General features: G+C 44.8%; 1 protein-coding gene across 1 annotated transcript in view; it reads left to right on the top strand.

The window, feature by feature from the left end:
• The first annotated feature begins 11,323 nt into the window (after positions 1–11,323).
• LIMD1 (LIM domains containing 1) overlaps positions 11,324–18,772 on the top strand; it is a 73,647-nt gene continuing 66,198 nt past the window's right edge. Inside the window, exons 1-2 of the mRNA XM_036759783.1 lie at positions 11,324–11,607; positions 12,027–13,886. Coding sequence (XP_036615678.1) covers positions 12,377–13,886 — 1,510 coding nt within the window. The 5' untranslated portion in view covers positions 11,324–11,607; positions 12,027–12,376. The remainder of the gene's footprint in view (positions 11,608–12,026; positions 13,887–18,772) is intronic.

The following is an 18,772-nucleotide window of genomic DNA, read 5'->3' as shown; positions in this document are numbered from 1 at the left end:
ACACACACACACACACACACACACACACACACTTACAAGTTGCTTTTCCCCGTAGAATGCAAACACCTTGGGTGTTTTCATTTTTTTTCTTATAGCCCCAGAACCTAGCACAATGTCTGACATATAGTGGTACTTAATTAATATTTATTGATAAGACCCATGGACAATATGCAAGGAGATGGAATGAAGGAGAAATTTTAATACTGCTTTTTATAAATGCATAAGGGCAGTTACATGGTGCAGAGCTGGGACTGGAGGAAGACTCATCTTCCTGAGTTCAAATCTGGCCTCACACACTTAATTAGTTGTGTGACCCTGGGCAAGTCACTGACCCCTGTTTGCCTCAGTTTCCTTATCTGTAAAGAAAAGCTGGAGAAGGAAATGCTAAACTTCTCCTTTGTCTTTGCCCAGAAAACCCCAAATGGGATCACCAAGAGTTGGACACGACTTTTCAGTGACCAAACAACAACAACAAATAAGTTCATATTTTTAATGCTAGAAAATTCTACTGTCCATCACATGGATATTTAATTTGTGATAAAGTCAAGTCCCATGGTGAAGGTGCAAAGTCTCTCGTAGACAGTGACCAATTTTCAGCCATTGCCTACGGTATCCCAATGCCTAAAGCTGTTAACACCCATTTTAATAGGCAGCTGGGTGGTTCAATGGTTAGAGTACTGGACCCTGTAGTCAGGATGACCTGCATTCAAATCCAGCCTCAGTCACTTACTAGCTGGGTGTCCATGGGCATAAGTTTGGTCTGCTTCACTTTCCTCAATTGTCAAAAAAGGATAATAATAGCTTCTGCCTCCCAGAGTTGATGTGAGGGTCAAATGAGACAATATTAGCACAGTGCCTGACGTATAGTTGGTGCTTAATAAAAGCTTGTTTCCTCCATTCCCTACGGTCTAGTCCTGATCCTGCTATACTGTCAGCATTTCCTCTATGTGGGAGGTTCCAGGAGCCATGATTAAATCTGTGGCATACCCAGATCAGTGTAATTGGTACCATACCATATTGGCTTCTAGCATACAACAAAATGTCATTGGCATGTAATACCACTTTCACAGAAATATCAATTTCCCAAAACAAAAGCGACGGCCATACGTCTGGTTGACATTTATACATCCTTTGTGTATGTTTTTAAATTGAGTTTAGAGAATTTGATTCATTAATAAGAGGCAAAAGGAAGGACATGAGCAATTTTCAGTTTCCCTCCATTATTCAAGCACTAACAATGCCTCTACAAGAAAATAGTGTGGTATTATTGAAGGGGTGCCAGACTTGAAGATACAGGATCCAAGGGGGAATTACCTGTGTGACCTTACTTAACTAACCTTTGAGGGCAAAATAAAGAGGTTCACCTAGATCATCATAAGGTCTTTCCCAGTTCACAAATACGATCCTCAAATCCTATTACTTTTCTCCCTGCTCTTAGTCTCTTCTTGGGATGTCTCCTCTTGAGCTATTCAATAAAAATGAGGCTTCACTACCTGTATTGGCCCCTAACACTTTGCTCGTTTGGGCAACTCCATTTTTACGTTTACTATTGCTGTCCTTGGTGAAATGGAACTAAATCAGTCACATGGCACAACCACCACAGAGTTTTCCTTTATTTCCTATGTTGATGCTCTGTTCCATGAACTAAGACCCTTACTTACCTCTCAACAAAGAAGAGGATCAGAATAACTCTTCCTTCCCTGGCTAAATGCCACGTTCTGCTCAGAGACAAGCCTTTCTCCTTGTCACTTTAAGCAATGATGGAAGCAGAAGAAATTGTTCCCACTGTAGTTTTAACAGCCAGCTTTAGGAAAGTGGCTATGCCCATTTTTAAGATGGACAAAGAGATCATGGAAGTCCAATGGATTTCTGAAGATATACTAGTTATTATTATTGTGATTGTTAATATTCACAAAATACTTGCATATATCATTTGATCAATAGCCCTGTGAGGTAGGTATTTATGTTTTGTAGTATATATGTGTATATACTTATATGTGTATATATATGTATATATATTAAAATGTGTGAATGTATATATATAAATATGTGTATATGTATATAGTATATGTATATAAATATGTGTATATGCATATAAATATTGTATGTACATACAAATATGTGTATGTATTTATATTCTTGAGATCATAGATTTAGAGCTGTAAGAAACCTTAGAGGCTCTCAAATCCAAACCTTGCTTTTTATAGATTAGAAAACTGAGATCCATTGAGGCTAAGTGACCTGCCCTGGCCATGCAGAAAGTAAGTCAGAACTTAAGCTTCAAGCTGGAAGGGACTTAAGAGGTCATCTGGGTCCAACCCTCTCATGTTACAGATGAGGAAACTGAGTCCCAGTGAGAGAAAATGATTTCCTCTACCATGCAAGTTCTAAGTGGAAAACCCAGGAGCTGAACCCATATCTTCTGACTCTTAATCTAGGATTCTTTCCACTATATTACACTGCCTCCTAAGACTACATTGGGGTATAAAGAGTGAAGGCTGTAGGTTTAAATTCTGGACACTCATGGAAACATTTTACAAAGAGTTTGATTTGTTGGTGTGTACAGAAGTATTTGGATTGCATCTGTGATACCATTCTAGACTAGAGCTGTGAGGGATGGTGTAGACCATCAAATCCAATCCCCTCATCTTACAAATGAAGAAACTGAGGCCCCAAGAAATTGAGTGACTTGCTCAAGGTCACATAGACTTGGACTAAGGTCCTGTGTCTCCAAATCCAGTGTCCTTCCCACAATGCCATGTCCATGCTGCCTTCTTTTCTGACTAAATAAGAACCTGCTGTAGGATTTGGAATCAGAGCCCCAGGATCCTTTTCATCTTCAGTATCTGGATTCAGGTTTTCTGTTAGCTTCTACTTAGGGTCTCAAAGCCAAGCACCCAAAGACCTATTTGCTTATATTTGTACCAGGTGCATAGCTACAGGCCTGTTTGCAGCTTCCTTCTCTCCCTGCTGGCCACAGGATGTGCTGGGCCAGGGCTGTGTGACCAAGTAAAAGCACGCACTTCAGTTTTTGTAATTTGAGTCAGTTTTGGTGGCTGACTGGCATCGAGCCAGAGCCCCAGTTGGCACGATCAGCCAGTGAAATCTGTAAAGATTGCAGAGTTCCATAGGGATGGAAGGCCCAGCATGAAATGCAAGGTCATTATCTTCATCAATAGCTTGGCTTCAGGCAGCCTTCCAGAATAGAAATAACAAAACAAAGGCACATTAAAAGCTACCGGGAAAATGCATGAATTTCAGCTACTTCTGTTCATATTTACAGTAATTATACAGTGAAAGCCAGGGATACCTAGAGAAGCTTCAGGCTTCAGGAAGATTTGTCTGTCCTCTCACCTTCTTCCTGAAACAAAAGCTTTGAGAAACGGGCATCCTGCTGATTTTCAAGAAATAGAGCAAAAGACTGAGGCCATCAAGTCAGCACTTAATAAATTCTTGTTGATTGATGGACCTGTGACCAGAAGAGGAGATAAGTTGATCATGTAGCAATAATTATTATCACTGACATTTATATTGTGTTTTAATGTTTGAAGAGTATTTTGCACACATATATTTCTTTTGATTCTTGAGGTGACCACATGAGAGAGATATTACTGATATTATTATGCCTATCTTACAGATGAGAAAACTGAGGCTCACAGAATTTAAGCAATTTCTATAGTCATACAACTAGGAAATGACTAAGGCAGGAATTGAACCCAGTTCTTGGTAGGTCCAGATCCAGTACTCTATCCACTGACCCATGCTGCCTTTCTGTCAAGAATGAGGTAATAGATAGATGGGCTAAGTGTGGCATTGATATCCATGAGATGTTAAAAGAAGTAGAATGAGGTTCCAGACCATTGAGAAGATGTACGATGAGAGACTTATGGAAAGATGTGGATGAAAATCATGGCACATCAGAAAGTATTAAGGAGCTATGATCTGCACAGGGGAAGGGAGAATCCATACTGGCAAGATCAGAGGTTTGTTAAGTATTCAAGTGTCAGGCAGACTTATACTTGTAATAATGTATGCCAAAAACATGTTATAAGCTGTCAGATGCTAGATCAGCATTATGTATAGTGTAAATTATTGTTCTTTTGAAGAAAAAAAAATCTAGTTTAGATTTTTCAGTAATTTGGGGGGATTTTCACTAACTTATCTTGAATGGGATTTTGCCTTTTTTTGGTCCTATGAAAGGAACATTTTATAGGGAAAAAAAGACCCTATTAAACATCAAACTCTGAATGATAGACAAAAATATTTTACCCCCCAACAAAAAAAAAATCAGAGTTCTTCTGTAACCTATCACCTTAACATTTTTATTGATAACATTAAAACAATATGCATATCCTAAGCGCCTTCTTCATGCCAGGTACTCTGTTGGGCCCTGGGGATAAAAAGAGAAAACCAAAGAGGACAAAAACCAGCTCCTGTCTACGTGGAGCTTCCATTCAGCTAGAACATGAGGATGTTGGAACAATATATAGAACACTAAAAATGGGGGGCAGTGAATAGAGCCTAGGGCTTGGAGTCAGGAAGACCTCAATTCAAATCCTGTCTCAGACATTCCTTACCTATGCCTCAGTTTCCTCATCTGTAAAATGGAGGTGATAATAATAGCTCTGTCTGCTTCACAGGCTTGTTTGAAGATCAAATGAGGTAACCTACAAAGTGCTTTGCAAACCCAAAAGCTCTCTTTAAATGCCAGTTATTATTGTAGTTGTTATTCACAAATTGCTTGTCTATGTTATTTTATTTGATCAACAGCCCTGTGAGGTGAGTATTTATATGTGTGTATAATATGTGTGTGTGTACATACACACACACATATCATATGTGTATATATACTATATAATACATACAGCAAACATAGTATATAGTATATATGTACGTGTGTGTGTGTGTGTGTGTGTGTGTGTGTGTGTGTGAACAAGCCATAAATATTATAGATTTAGAGCTGGAAGGAACCTTAGAAACCAAATCTTTCTTTTTATAGATTAGGAAACTGAGATCCACTGAGGCTAAGTGACCTGCCCCTGGCCATGCAGAAAGTAAGTCAGAACTTAGGCTTCAAGCTGGAAGGGAACTTTAGAGGTCATCCGGTCTATCATGTTCCAGATGAGGAAAACCAGTGCCAAAGAGAGAAAATGGTTTGCTCTATTTCACAGGCTATAAGTGGCAACCCTAGGAATTGAACCCAGGTCCTCTGACTCCAAATCTAGGATTCTTTCCACTATAACCCACAGCCTCTTGAGGTTACATTAGGGTATAAAGAGTGAAGGTGGTGAGTTCCAATCCTGGACACCCATGGAAATGTTTCACAGAGTTCCCTTAGATCTGTTACTGTGTGTGAGAGTATTTGGGCCGTACTTGTGATTTTACTGATATAAGAGACTCCTCTTGGGGAAACTCACTCTACCCAGACACATCAGGAACTCCTATGTAATTTAGAGTCTCAGAGAGGTGCCCAAGGATCAGAAAGGTAAATGGCGATACACTGATTATAGCCCCAATCTAGGCTGGTGTGTATGGGGGAGGGGGAGGATAGAACCTGCTATTTCATTTTTATTGTTCATCCTTTGGCTGATGACATCATTTTTCTATATCTCTGGTAAAACAAACAAACAAAGAAAACCCAAATGCATTCAATAGTTTACTTAAATGTAGAAACTTCACACTGCTTATTTTTTGGCAAGGTCCTTGACTACATCTGGGGAAAAATACTCCACTATAGGCTAAAGATGGGAATTATGATTTTAAAACATAAAGCTAAAATAGAAAAGACATCATAATTTTCCCATTTAGAAAATACCCTCAAGAAACCCTAGCAAGCCTGCACAAAACCCTAAGGAATGTTGTGTTGGATTTTTTTTTAACTTTCACTAGACAATGAGTAGGGTGGATAGGTGACTCAGTGCACAGTGTTGTGCCTGGAGTCAGGAAGGCTCATCTTTCTGAGTTCAAATCCGACCTCAGACACTTAATAGCTATGTTACCCTGGGCAAGTTACTGAACTCTGTTTGCCTCAGTTTCCTTATCTGAAGAATGAGCTGGAGAAGAAAATGACAAACCACTCCAGTATCTCTGCCAAGAAAACCCCAAATGGGGTCACAAATAGTCAGGTGTGATTTAGGAAGAAGAAGAAGAAGAAGAAGAAGAAGAAGAAGAAGAAGAAGAAGAAGAAGAAGAAGAAGAAGAAGAAGAAGAAGAAGAAGGAGGAGGAGGAGGAGGAGGAGGAGGAGGAGGAGGAGGAGGAGGAGGAGGAGGAGGAGGAGGAGGAGGAGGAGAAGAATGTGCAAGGCAGAGGAGCTTAGTCGTATAATGGAGAGAGAGCCGACCTTGGAGTTAGAAAGACCTGTGTTCAAGTCCTGCCTCAGACACTTACTGGCTGAGTGGCCCCAGGCAGGTTGCTTAGCCTCTTGGTGACCCAGGCGACTAAGACTACAAATTGCAGAGAAGATGACAATCCAAGTGGTAGCTAGGTGACACAATGAATAGAGCAGTGGGCCTAGATTAAGAAAGACTTGAGTTCAAATCTGGATTCAGACAGTTATTAGCTATATAAGGATCTTGATGGGAGTGGCCAGTAGCTGAGGTGACTAGAGGTCAGGCACTGGGAACCAAGAGAATGGGATTTTGATAGGATCAAGGTTGGGAAGTAGCTGGAGGCTATCAGAAGGTAACAGAGATTTGGGCATAGGAAAAGCTTATGGCCTTTGGCAAATGACAGATCAAGTGGAAAGATTCAAGGAGAGGCAAGGGAGTTCCCAGAGCCAGTATCCCATCAGCCCAGCCCTGACATCCAAAAGCTTCTAATCTAAATGGTCATAGAGGTCATAGAGATAACATCTGCACCAATAACCATTTACAAGCAAGAGCTCCCTACAGAAAGAGGTTCAGTCTAAGTCCCCTAAGAAATCTGAAGAAAGAAAGATCATTTCAGTTAGGGGCATGATTGAGAAGTAGGCACTAATCATGTCTTGAATAAATGGAGGGACTTTAACAGATGAATGTGTAGGAATGTTCACTGTTGGTAAGCCCTTAAAAACCAGCCCATTTTTTGATTCATGGGAATTCAGATTTATTATGTTAACATTGATTTTTTTAAAAATTACTAGCGCCTGAATTAGGCCACAGCCTTTTTATAAGTTGCAGTCTTTGTACATCTGGCTTACATAAAACCCAAATATGGTGACCTTTAATGGCAATTTGTAACCAGCTTCAATAGCCCATACTACAAGTCAAGACAAATAAGTCAACAAGCTTTTATTAAGTGCTTACTATGTGCCAAGCACTGTGCACATAGTAGGAAGGGAAAAGAAGAAAGAGAGGGAGAGGGAGAGGGAGGAAGGGAGGGAGGAAGGAAGGAAGGAAGGAGGGAAGGAAACAAAGGAGGGAAGGAGGGAGGGAGGAAGGAAGGGAGGGAGGAAGGAAGGAAGGAAGGAAAGAAAGAAACAAGGGAGGGAAGGAGGGAGGGAGGAAGGAAGGGAGGAAGGAAAGAATGAGGACAGTGTTTGCCCTCAAGGAGCTTCCATTCTAATGAGGGAAGACAACACATAAAAGGGATGTGGAAAGTGCGCTACAGAGAAGGGAATCCAGATAGGGTGTGGGTAGAGAAAGTATGGAGAGTCAGGAGGGGAGCTTGGAGGAGAATGAAGATGTGGTTGGCCTGCACAGTTACCTTAAGGTTCTGGGAAGAATCAGTTTCTCAGAGGAAAAAGCCCTAGAGGCAGAGAGAACTTTCAGAATGAGGCCAAGGGTGCAGTGAACTTTCAGGGTGAAGGGGCTTTTGTAGCATGGCAGAAAAAGTTTTGGCAAATCAGGAGTGGAGCCTAGAAAGAACTATAGGTATTGATACCTTATCTTTAGTAGGCAATGGAATTTTGTGTCACTCTGAAACTATCTGTAATAACTGGAGAGACTGGGGAATAGAGAGAAAGGATTAAGAAAACTTTCCCAATAGAATGGTTTTAACTCTTACCTTGTGAAGAAACATAATGAAGAGAATTCTTGAAAAGAAACTTCAATTGGTAAAATGAGAAAACTCAAGATGGAATTGCATTTCCAGAGTTGAGAAGCTGGCTATAGCAGTGGTGGTTAGAAAGGTTAACTAGCTGTGATTTTTCTTAAATTGACTCATTGAAAGTAATTATTTATGTATACAGTCTATCATTCGTTACACTGTTAATAAACTGTATCACCATTCACCTCGATATTTATTTCGAAGATTAGAGAGTTTGATATTGAGTGAAAGTGAAAGCTTATGAGAAAAGGGATTTCTCTAGTTTCCTTAATAAATAAATAAACAAATAAACAGGGATGGGTCTCCAGAGAGAATTAATTTATTAATGAAAGTTTTAAAATATTTTAATAAATAATTAGGAAATATAGTTAATACCCCTTGATTACCTTAAAACTAGGGATGAGAAAGAATTATTGAGTCAAGCAGGTAGAGAGGAATGATATACCCACATAGGCTACACACGAGGCAGTTGACTCTAAAAATTGTGCACACATGTAACACAACTCATATTCACACACCTATATAAATATATACGCACAGATGAATATATGTATCTATATAAGATACATACATGCACACACACACACACACACACACACATAAGAAATCTTGCTTTAAGTATGCCAGCCTATAGTTGATAAAATGTAAGCTTCTTGAGAGCAGGGATTATTTTATTTTTTGTCTGCTATCCCTGGCACCTAGCACAGTATTTGGCACATAGTAGGTGTTTAATACATACTTGATTATATTTGCAGTGAGCAGCTTGGCATTTACTTTATTCATTTTCTGTGATGCTTAACAGGATATTTCAGGTATCATGATAGGTGCTCAAGAAATGTTGCATAGAAATGAATTGACCCTGGTCTCTGACAGTGCCTGGCCATAGTAGGTGCTTAATAAATGAGTGCTTGATTCCAGCTAAGCATAGACTCTGGGGGATTCTAACAGGATGGAAAGGCTAGAAGCCTGAGCCTGGCATCAGGCTTATTGTGCCTGTTGTGGGAGGAACAGCCCAGGTAATTTCAGAGGGGCTCATCTTTAGGTTGGCCTCTCAAAGAACTCAAGACAAACAAACATGTCTTATTGGAGGATAAGCCCAATCAAGTTTAAAAGTCATCACTAAAAAGCTGGGCATCATCGCAAACATTTTCACTAGTCACAGCAATCTGCAAAGAATGGTCCACAAAGGATGTATGGGAAGTTGTGATCTGTGTGGCCCACCCGTGCCCATGAAATCACAGGTCTTTCAAAGTACCAAAGGTCTTTTAAAAACATATAAGTGCACTTAATATATCTATTTATGAAAAGCATTGTAGCATAGTAGCTGAAAGAGGTGGCCCTGGACACAGGAAGACCTGGATCTAAGTCTTGCCTCTGATACATGCTGGCTATGACCCTGGACAGCTACACACAGTCACTGTGTTTTCACTATCCAGATTGGATTGTTTTCTTAAACAGAACCTCATGCTAAATGTTTAAAGCAGAAGTTTTTACCTTTTTAATGCCATGGGCACCTTTGCCAAATCTGGTGAAGCCCACCAAAATAATGTTTTTAAATGCACAAAGCAAAATGCGTAGGATTACAAATGAAATCAATTACATTGAAATAAAGATGCATTTTTTTTTCATATCTAAGTTTTTAGACTCACTGAAATCAAAGGGTCTGTGGCCTCCATGTTAAGAACTCCTGCTTTAAAGACTGGCTCTTCCTGATTACGCGGTAATAAAGTATCATATGTAAAAGAATAACAGACATAAGCTGGGGTGGGGTAGAGGCTCAAAACTCAACAATTCAGTCCCCAAAACATTTATCAAAGCACCAAACATCTTCTGCGGACCATTCTTTGCAGACTGCTGTGACCTGTAAAAATGTCCGCATTGATGGCCAGCTTTTTGGTGGTGAGTTTTACACTTGACTAGGCTGGTCCTTCAGTAAGATTTGTATGTCGGGAGGTTTTCAAAAGACATGCTAGACTTGACTGTGCCGGACCCAGAAGTCATGTAACCTCTCAGTCAGGCAGGAAACTCTTAAGACTAGAAATTGCAGAGGCGTTTTAAATCTAAACCATGAGTCCCCTAGCTAAGGGAATCATGGATCGTGAGTTCTTTATATCCAGAGCTGGAAGATACCTCAGAGAGGTGTCCTGTGTGTGTGTGTGTGTGTGTGTGTGTGTGATTTAAAGGCATTTATATTCCCTACCTCACTGAGAAGAAGGGGCTTTGTAAACATAATTTGGCTACGGCTACGCAAACTTCAGATTTGAAACGTTGTCAGGGCGTTGAAAGTTGGGTGGCTTGCCCAGGATCGCTACCAGGCCTGAAACACGTCCAAAAATTTTTGAACGAATAAACGAGACAGTCCTCTTGCCCATTTCTGTGTCCAGGGTCTCTCTGTATGGGTGTGAGTGTCCATCTCTGAGGATCCAGGTTTGTAACGTTTCGATTGCACCAGCAGGCAGGATCCCAGCCTCCTGGCCTCCGCCAGGCTGTGGCCACACCTACTCCCTCTTTCTCAGAGGGCCGCCCCTCTCCCGGGCAGCAGGCGGTCAGTGCTCTGGCTCTCCCGCCCTCTGAGCTAGCCTGGCAAAGATGCCTGGCTTCGGGCCAACCAGGAAACTTTTCGGTTCCACATTAACAGGGGGTGGGACTACGTCCCTGCAACAGGAGAATTAAAGGCTAAAAAGGCGGTGGGACAGCGCAGGAGTTCCCTCCGCGCTCGTCGGAACGGGCCAAATCTTCAGAGACCGGCTGCGGGGTCTTGTAAGAGATTAGGAAGAAGGGGAGAGCTGGGCGGCCCTTTGGGGCGGGTAGAATGGAAAAGGTCCATTTCACCCCCCAGATCCCGGCGGAGCGGGAAGTTCTTCTGTTACAGACTCGCAACGAAGTGTGTGTTTCTACGGGGGTGTCTCCTCCCCGCTCTAGGACGTCGGACTGCCATTTCAATCAATCAATACTCACTTATTAGGCGCCTACCCTATGCCCGGCAGGCACGGTACTAGAGCCTACTCCGGCCTGCCCCAGCAGCGCCCCTTTCCTCCCGGGGTCCCCTCCCAAGGCACCCCAAGCTAGCAGGCGCGGGCTCGCTCCCCTCCCTCCCTCCCTCCCTCCCACGTTGCAAGTTACGGAGAGAGGCAGTCCCGGCAGCCCCCGCCCCCGGCCCCCTCGTCCCGGCCCGCCCAGTGTCTCCCCGCCCCCTCTCACCCGTCCCAGCTCCTCCCGCCCCAGGGGGGTGGGAGCCGCGAGCGGAGGCTAAGGTTGCTGCCGGACGCCTTGAATGTCACAAAGCCGCGGAGCGAAGGAGTGCGACGGGGCCAGAGGCACGCACCACCAGCCCGCCCTCCACTTCCGCGTCTAGAGCCGCGCTCCTGCGGGACCCCGCGGGCAGCCGGCCCAGCCTAGCCCTCCCGAACGCCCGGGACCAGCCTGCCCGAGCCAGCCCTGCCCAGAACGCCCCGCCGGCCGGGGGGACAAAGCGCTAGCCGGCCCGCGCGCCCCGGCAGCGCCTGAGCCCGCGCACGCAGCCCCGAGCCCGGCGCTCGGGCCACGCCGCCCACCCCAGAAGCGGGGAGGGCGCCCTGCTGGTGATTGCCACCCCCCCACTTCCTCCTCCTCCTCCTCTTCCTCCTCCTTCCCCTTTCCTCTGCCCCAGGGCCACGACTCGCCCTCCACTCATCTGGCCGAGATTGGAGCTCCCCAAATTCCTGCTGCTGCTGCCCTGCCAGGGACGGAAGAGGGACCGGACTTGGAAGGCCCAGTTTTGCCCGGACTTACCTTTCTGAGCTTCGAGATCGCTCTGCCTCTTGCCGCCCAGCCTTTCCGTTACCCTCGCCCTCCTCTCCATCTCACTGCCCTGCCCCTCACCGTCCCTTATCCACCCCTTCCCCCTCCCATCTCCTTGGGGCTGCGGGGATATTTGGGGGTGAGGGGGCTGGGTTTGCTTTCTCATTGGGTTTACGGCCGAGAATGCGATTGTTTTTTTCTTGTCTTTTTCCCTTTCAAGATTTAAAGTACAGTAAGTTTGAGCCCAGCCGGGGGCTGACAGAGAGCAGCGGAGTGCCCGAAGTTTGTGGGAAGAGAACAGCCACCTGCTTGTGGATGTCCCTGCAGGGAGCAGAAGAACTGGGCGCGAAAGTCGGCCAGATTGTCTCCGCTCAAAGAGTTTGCAGCCTTATAAAACCTTTTGGGACTGGAATCATGCCACTGGTTTTTGCCACATGATAATAGCAGCTATTTGAGACTCAAGCCTTCACCCCATTGGGTTGTTGTTTTTTCCCGGCAACCCTTTTCTTCCCCCACCCTGTGGGACCAAAGGACCAGTTGCCAGGGGACAGAGCCAGGTGCTGAGACAACATGGAGAAGTACGAAGACTTGGGCCTTGAGGCCAGTAAATTTATTGAGGACCTCAACATGTACGAGGCATCTAAGGATGGTCTGTTCCGAGTGGACAAGGGAGCAGGCAACAACCCGGAGTTTGAAGAGACCCGGAGGGTGTTTGCCTCCAAGATGGCTAAGATCCACCTTCAGAAGCAACAGCAGCTGCTACAGGAGGACCTGCTGCAGGGGGCTAGTGGCTCCCTCAATGGAGGTGGCCGGCTAGCCCCCCAGATCCCTGCTACAGGACCCTTCACCCACCGGGAAGCAGGGGGGAGCAGTAAGCTAGCCCTGGGGGATGGAGCTGCCAAACCCCCTCTTGCTGCACCAGCCTTGGCATCTGGGGCTGGGCCCGGAGCAACAGGCCCTGTGAGTCAGCTGGCCTTTCCAAGTCAGTCACACTCATCTCTGCCTCAGGGTCAGCGGGCCAGGTTACAGCCTGAGGGCCAGAAGAGAGCCAGCCAGGACTTTAGTTATGGAAATGGTACAGGGAATTCCTCTGCATCTGGTTTGCAGGGGCTAGATTCCAGGGGCACTAGTGGTATTGGCCCTACTCAGGGGGCTTTTTCTTCTCTCTCTCATGGAGATTACTATGACAACTATCCTGAGCAGAAGTGGGCAGAGGAGCCCAGCCAGTTCACCAGTATCAGGCCAAGTATGGGGAACTCTTGGCCAGGCTCCAAAACCCCAACTGACCCTCACCTGTACCAGTGCCAGCCATCACCAAACTCTTGCAGGTCTTTTGAGAGTGGGTACAGTAGCCAGGATGGCAGTGGAAGTGAGGGCCATCAGCTCAGCCGGGACTCTGAGCAGAAGCCAACTGGCCAACAGCGGTCATCTTCCTTCTCCCACACACTCAATTCTAGAGCTCCTCCAGCAGCCCCAGAAATAGCGACCCCCTTGGCCCTGCCACAGCATCGCTCATCTTCATTCTCAGCACCTGCCACCTTAGCTGCTTCAGGTACTTCACTTCAGGGAGATCCATCCAAAAAAAGTGCTGGGATGGAAAGGGATGTTCCTGGTGGTATGGCCAAACCCACTGGGGACTCTCAGCTCTGGTACCATGGGAGCCCCAAATCCTACATTTCAAGTTCAGTGCCTGCCCCGTTGCCAACCAGTATTGACTATCAGCCCTCTGGTTCTGCTTACCCTAAGTCCATCGACCACTTAGTCCCTCATGGTCAGACTCCCCAGCCCAATTGCAGGGATTCTGGCACAAATCCCAAGTTGGGTTTCCCCAACCTCTCTTCAGGGCCAGCGTCTGATGCTCCTGGTCCTTCTTTTAGAGAGGGGCCCAATAGTTTGCCACCTGATAGTAGTCAAGGGAGTGTCCATCCAGAGAACTCCAGCTCTACCAAAGTCAAATTACCCTGTCAGACCCTCCTTCCACTCCCAGAGCAAGGGTTGTCTGCAGTCGAATTAAAATTAGAAGCACTCACCCAGCGTCTGGAGCAGGAGATGGATATTCATCCGAAGGAGGATTATTTTGGTAAGTTGGCTGTTTTCTGGGAGTTTTGCTAATGAATTTGCAAGTGTAATTCACGTCTTGGGATAACAGGGCCACCCTCCTCAGGGGAAAGGACCCCTGGATATGATTCTGACTCCTTCCTTGCCAGGGGGTCCAGTTTATTGGGGTGTGTGTGTGTGTGTGTGTGTGTGCGCGCGCGCACACACTTGCACACGCCCGCTCCTGTGTGCGTGTGTGCATTCTCCATCTGGTACGAAACCAGAAAGGGCCCTCGTGGGCTCAGTGAACCATGCAGGTGTGATTTGTAATTGGGATACCTGAGTCCTGAGAAGGAATTAGAGCCAAGATCATTTTCACTTACTTTAAAAAGAGCCAGGAGGGCTCAATTCAGGGGATTTTATGTTATACTTCTAATAAAACATTCTTGGACTTGGATGGGCTAGGCCATCATGCTCTCTAGACCTCAGTGTGCCTTACTGGTAAAATGTGAGAGTTGACTTGGAGGACTTCTAGTGTCCTTTTGGACTGGACCTGAGTTCTAATTCTCTGGTCCTCTGAATCTGTTCCAGCTCGGAATTTATTGTTCCATATAGATGGCTTCTAGTGGACAAAGAACCCCTTGCCAGCAACAGGAGACAGCAGGCATGCACCTGCTGAGTAGGTTGTGGTGCTCTTACGTGGTGGGCCGTCTACTGATCCCTCTATGGGTTCTGCAGAAAAGCCAAAATGGTGGCAGAGATCTGTTTGACTGGTGGAAAAGTTGAAGCTTTCCCATGGAGGGATCCTAGATTTTGAGCTGGAAAGGATGCCGCCCCCTTATTTTAGAGATGACAAAACTGAGGCAGAGAGAGGTTAGGTGATCTGCCCAGGATCACACAGTAAGTTTCTGAGACAAGATTCAGCCCCAGGTTCTCCTGACTCCAGGTTAATCACTCTGCCTTGGATTCTTAGTGCAGGGGCAGGGAACCTGCAGCCTTAAGGCCACATGTTGCCTTCTAGGTCGTTAAGCACAGCCATTAGACTGAATCCAAATTTTACAGAACAAATTGTAAAAGAACGATTTGGAGTCAATCAAAAGTCTGCACTTAAGGACCTAGAAGACCAACAGGTTCCCCACTCCTGCCCTAGTAGACACTCCACTTGCTCTCATGCTTGCAAATCAAACCCAAAGTTGCCAAGATTGTGTTGCTCGAAATTTGAAAACGTTACAGTTGACTTGTGAGTTTGCTTAAAAGCACAGGTTTTTTTTTTCTTTTTCCATTTTGTTTTTGGCTCAGATGCATCTGGTTTCAGTTCCCATTTGGGTAGGGAGGTGACATGGGCCGGGGTTGGGGTGGGGGGGCACAGTACTTCTTTCTCATCAGGGGATTCTGGGAGGCTGATGCTTTTTCTGAAACTAGATTCTTGGAGGTGGAGAACAGACACTTCCTTCCCTGTTCAAATTAGGTAGGAAAACCCATTTCCACTGAAAGAAGTCCAATTCCCTTAAGGAAAATAGGGATAGGAATGGGGTTGGGGCCTGGGGGTGGCTCAGCAAGGACCTTCAGGGGACTAGACTTCATTCTTCAGGCTGGTCCTGTTTATAAATTATCATCATCATCATCACCACCATCACCATCATTATCATCATCGCAGAGTGGAAGTGGAGGGGAGAGCAGGCTCCCAGGGTGCACTCCTTGGTAACTAACTGAATTACACCCTTCTTGCCATAACCTAACAGTTACAGAACCTTCTACATGTGTGGGTGTGTGTTTGCTTTGTTGTTTTTTTTTTAAAGGGCACCTGGTGCACTCTGATAGCATGATCCTTTTCCTTTGCAAATATACATTTTTTCTATTGCCAACTATATATTTTATGTTCATCCAATAAGCATTCCGATGCCTCCTGTGAGTCAGACGCTGCTAGACTAGGGACAATAAGACTGAAAAAAATTCAAAAACAAAACCAAAAAAATCACCTTGAGACAATTCATAAAGGGCAGGAATGTAAAGAGTTTACTTTCCACTGTATTATTTCACTTTTATTTCAGTTTACCCGTAAGAGTCCACTGATATACAATGGTAGTATTCTGTGTCCAGGAGTCTAAACTTACATTCTGGGTCCTCAGTGGGGAGAATAATCATTATGCCCCATAGGGTTTCTTAGGGAGGAGATAGGAATAATTTTTTAAAAAAAGTGTGAGGTCTTAGAGATTGGAAAACCTTGGTTCACATCCTGCCTCAGGCGCTTACTATGTGACCCAGGGCAAGTCACTTAACCCCTTTGCAAAATTAGGGGTTTGGAGTTAATGGCCTCTAATATCCCTTCCTGGGCAGCTAGGTGGTACAGTGGGCCTGATTTCTAGTTCCAGCATTGACAATTCTACCTACTCAACAAGCTCTTACTGTACTCAAGGTGCTGCAGATACAAAGACCAAAAAAGAAAGCCCAGTTCTTGTTGTGAAAGGCTTTGCTGAGGCAGCTAGGTGGAGCAGTACATTGAGCACTAGGCCTGAAGTGAAGGGTGCCCGAGTTCAAATCCACCCTCAGACACTTATCAGCTGTGTGACCCTGGGCTAGTTACTTAATCCAGTTTTCTCAGTTCCTTCATCTTTAAAATGAGCTGGAGAAGGAAATGGCAAACCACTCCAGTATCTTTGCCAAGAAAACCCAAACGGGGTCACGGAGAGTCAGACACAGCTGAAAAATGACTAAACAACAAAAATCCCTTCCAGCTGTAAATCTGTCATCCTATGAAATATACTTTTAAAGACAATTGAGTTATTTTCTAAAAAAAAAAAAAAGTGAAAGAATCTGGTTGCATTTAGTATTTGTGGGGGGAAAAATTTATTCAGGGGCTGTGCTTTGCTCATTACAAAGTGTATTCAAGAATGAAATGTTGTGTGACCACAAGCATTGCCTTGTGATCATTTTAATCAATCATAAATTTCCTCCTGAACAGAGAAAAAAAAATGGGTTAGTTCTATTCTTGAGAATCTCAAGTTGGTCTTTCTTGTTGTCTATTATCAAATGGCAGGAAATGAGGTGGTAAGGTACAAATTACTATTTTGGCTTAGAGAATGCTTCCTTCTTTCCACCTCTCCACCCCAGTCCTGTTTTGGTTTCTCCCTTTTTTCAGATTTCTTCTTCCCAGAGGTAGCACAGTGGGATAGAAAGAATGATGATTGTGTAGTTAGAGGACGTGGGTTTGTTTGTGGCCTTGCTACCCACCAGCCATCAGACTTTGGCAGGGTCTCTTAATTCCCCTAGGCCTTGGTTCCCTCCTCAGTAAAAGAGGTGCCCTCTTGCTGTTTAGACTCTGATTCTTTGGTGTTTCTGTCAATATGTATAATGTCCTCAGTTTATACATGACACTGAGGTCCTCATTGGGAAAGGCAGGCAGGCCACTGATTCCTGTTTCCCCTTACCCCCGTCTGTCTCCTGCTTCACCCTACCCCCTTCCCAGAATTCTTTTCTTTCCCAACTTGAAAGAAAAGTGGCCTTCTTTGGGCAGGCCAGCTCCAGTTCTGAACAGATCAATGCTTCTCTCTAGGCCTCATCTCTAAAACAAGGAGACTGGCCTTGGTGATGTCAGTAGTGGCCTCTTAACTGATCCTGTTTATTCTGAGTCTTAGGGTCATAAACAGTTACTCACCCCACTCCCAGTATCTTCAGGGCTCTTTGGACTTGTGGGGTCACTCATTCAACTCCTTCCCTTACTCTCTAGTATGACTGCAGACCAGCTTCTCTAAGGGGAGCCAAACTGATGTCCCCCAACATCTGTATAACTGCTGCTCAGAAATTTCCTAAGCTTGATTCAAGAAGACAGGATGGAATGGGCTGGGCCTGGGGGAGGAGGTTGTGTGGAGGGGAGTGCACAGTGCTGGCTGCTTGGAAGGATCCAGGAGTTTTTAGCCCTCGTGCAGAAAGAGAGGCTGTCTGCCATGTTGGACCGGCTTGGGGCCTGGCATACCTGGGTTTCAAGCCTGCCTTAGACTTAGCAGCTGCTGTAAGAACCACTTGGAGTACACCTACCTCCCATATTGGTGGGAGGAAGGTATCTAGCACAACTTAAAGCATTATGGGAATGTGAGTTTTTATAGAAAGGCAAAAGTTTAAAGCCAGGGCCAGGGCCCTTTCTGCGATCCAAACTCTGCCCCTTTCCTAGTTTTCTTTCTAAGATTTAAACGTACAGCCTTCGATTTCTAATAAAGAAACCAGGTGGTGTCTGGTTATAGCAACATGAGTCACCACAAACGGACCCCTCTAATTTTATTCCCCAGCTGGGAGAGATATGACACCAGTGATTAGACAGCTAACACACTGCTAATGACAAGTCATATATTTTCCTATCTCTTCATTCCGAGGCAGCCTTCTCTCTTTTTTGTTGACTGCTTTGGACTGGGTATTTCATCAGGGTAATGAACTCCCAGTGTGGAAATTAACTCTCAGGCAATGCAGATTGGTAACTTACTGTAGTTTATAATTGTGGAAGAGTTGCCTGGGGCATTGAGAGATACAATGACTTGTCCAGGGTCACACAGCCAAGATGTTTCAGAGGTGAGACTTGAACCCATCTCCCTGACTTCAAAACTGGCCCTATTCATTGGGCTACATTGCCTTTATGCTTAGAATACTTAAAGCACTTTATCTCAGTTGGGAATGAAAAGTTAAGGGATTTTATACATCCCTTTTTAAAAAAAAAAAGTGGCATGAGTTTAATATCCTCACAGCCTAGCAAAGCTTCCGGAATTCCGGCATGAAGAAACATCTAATAGGACCCCACTTTCTACATCCCGTGGAAGCATTGATTTCCAGTGGCTTTAGGGCGTGTGACTAAATTAGAAGAAACCAAAACATGCGCGATTGGCATTTAGTGGCATTAGGACATTTCTGTGGCTTTAAAAATTGCAAAGCCCTTCATATACA

This window comes from Trichosurus vulpecula, chromosome 5 (assembly GCF_011100635.1).
Source record: "Trichosurus vulpecula isolate mTriVul1 chromosome 5, mTriVul1.pri, whole genome shotgun sequence".
In the NCBI taxonomy this organism is placed as follows: domain Eukaryota; kingdom Metazoa; phylum Chordata; class Mammalia; order Diprotodontia; family Phalangeridae; genus Trichosurus; species Trichosurus vulpecula.
Note: the sequence above shows the minus strand (reverse complement) of the source record. Positions and strands in the feature narration are given on the sequence as shown.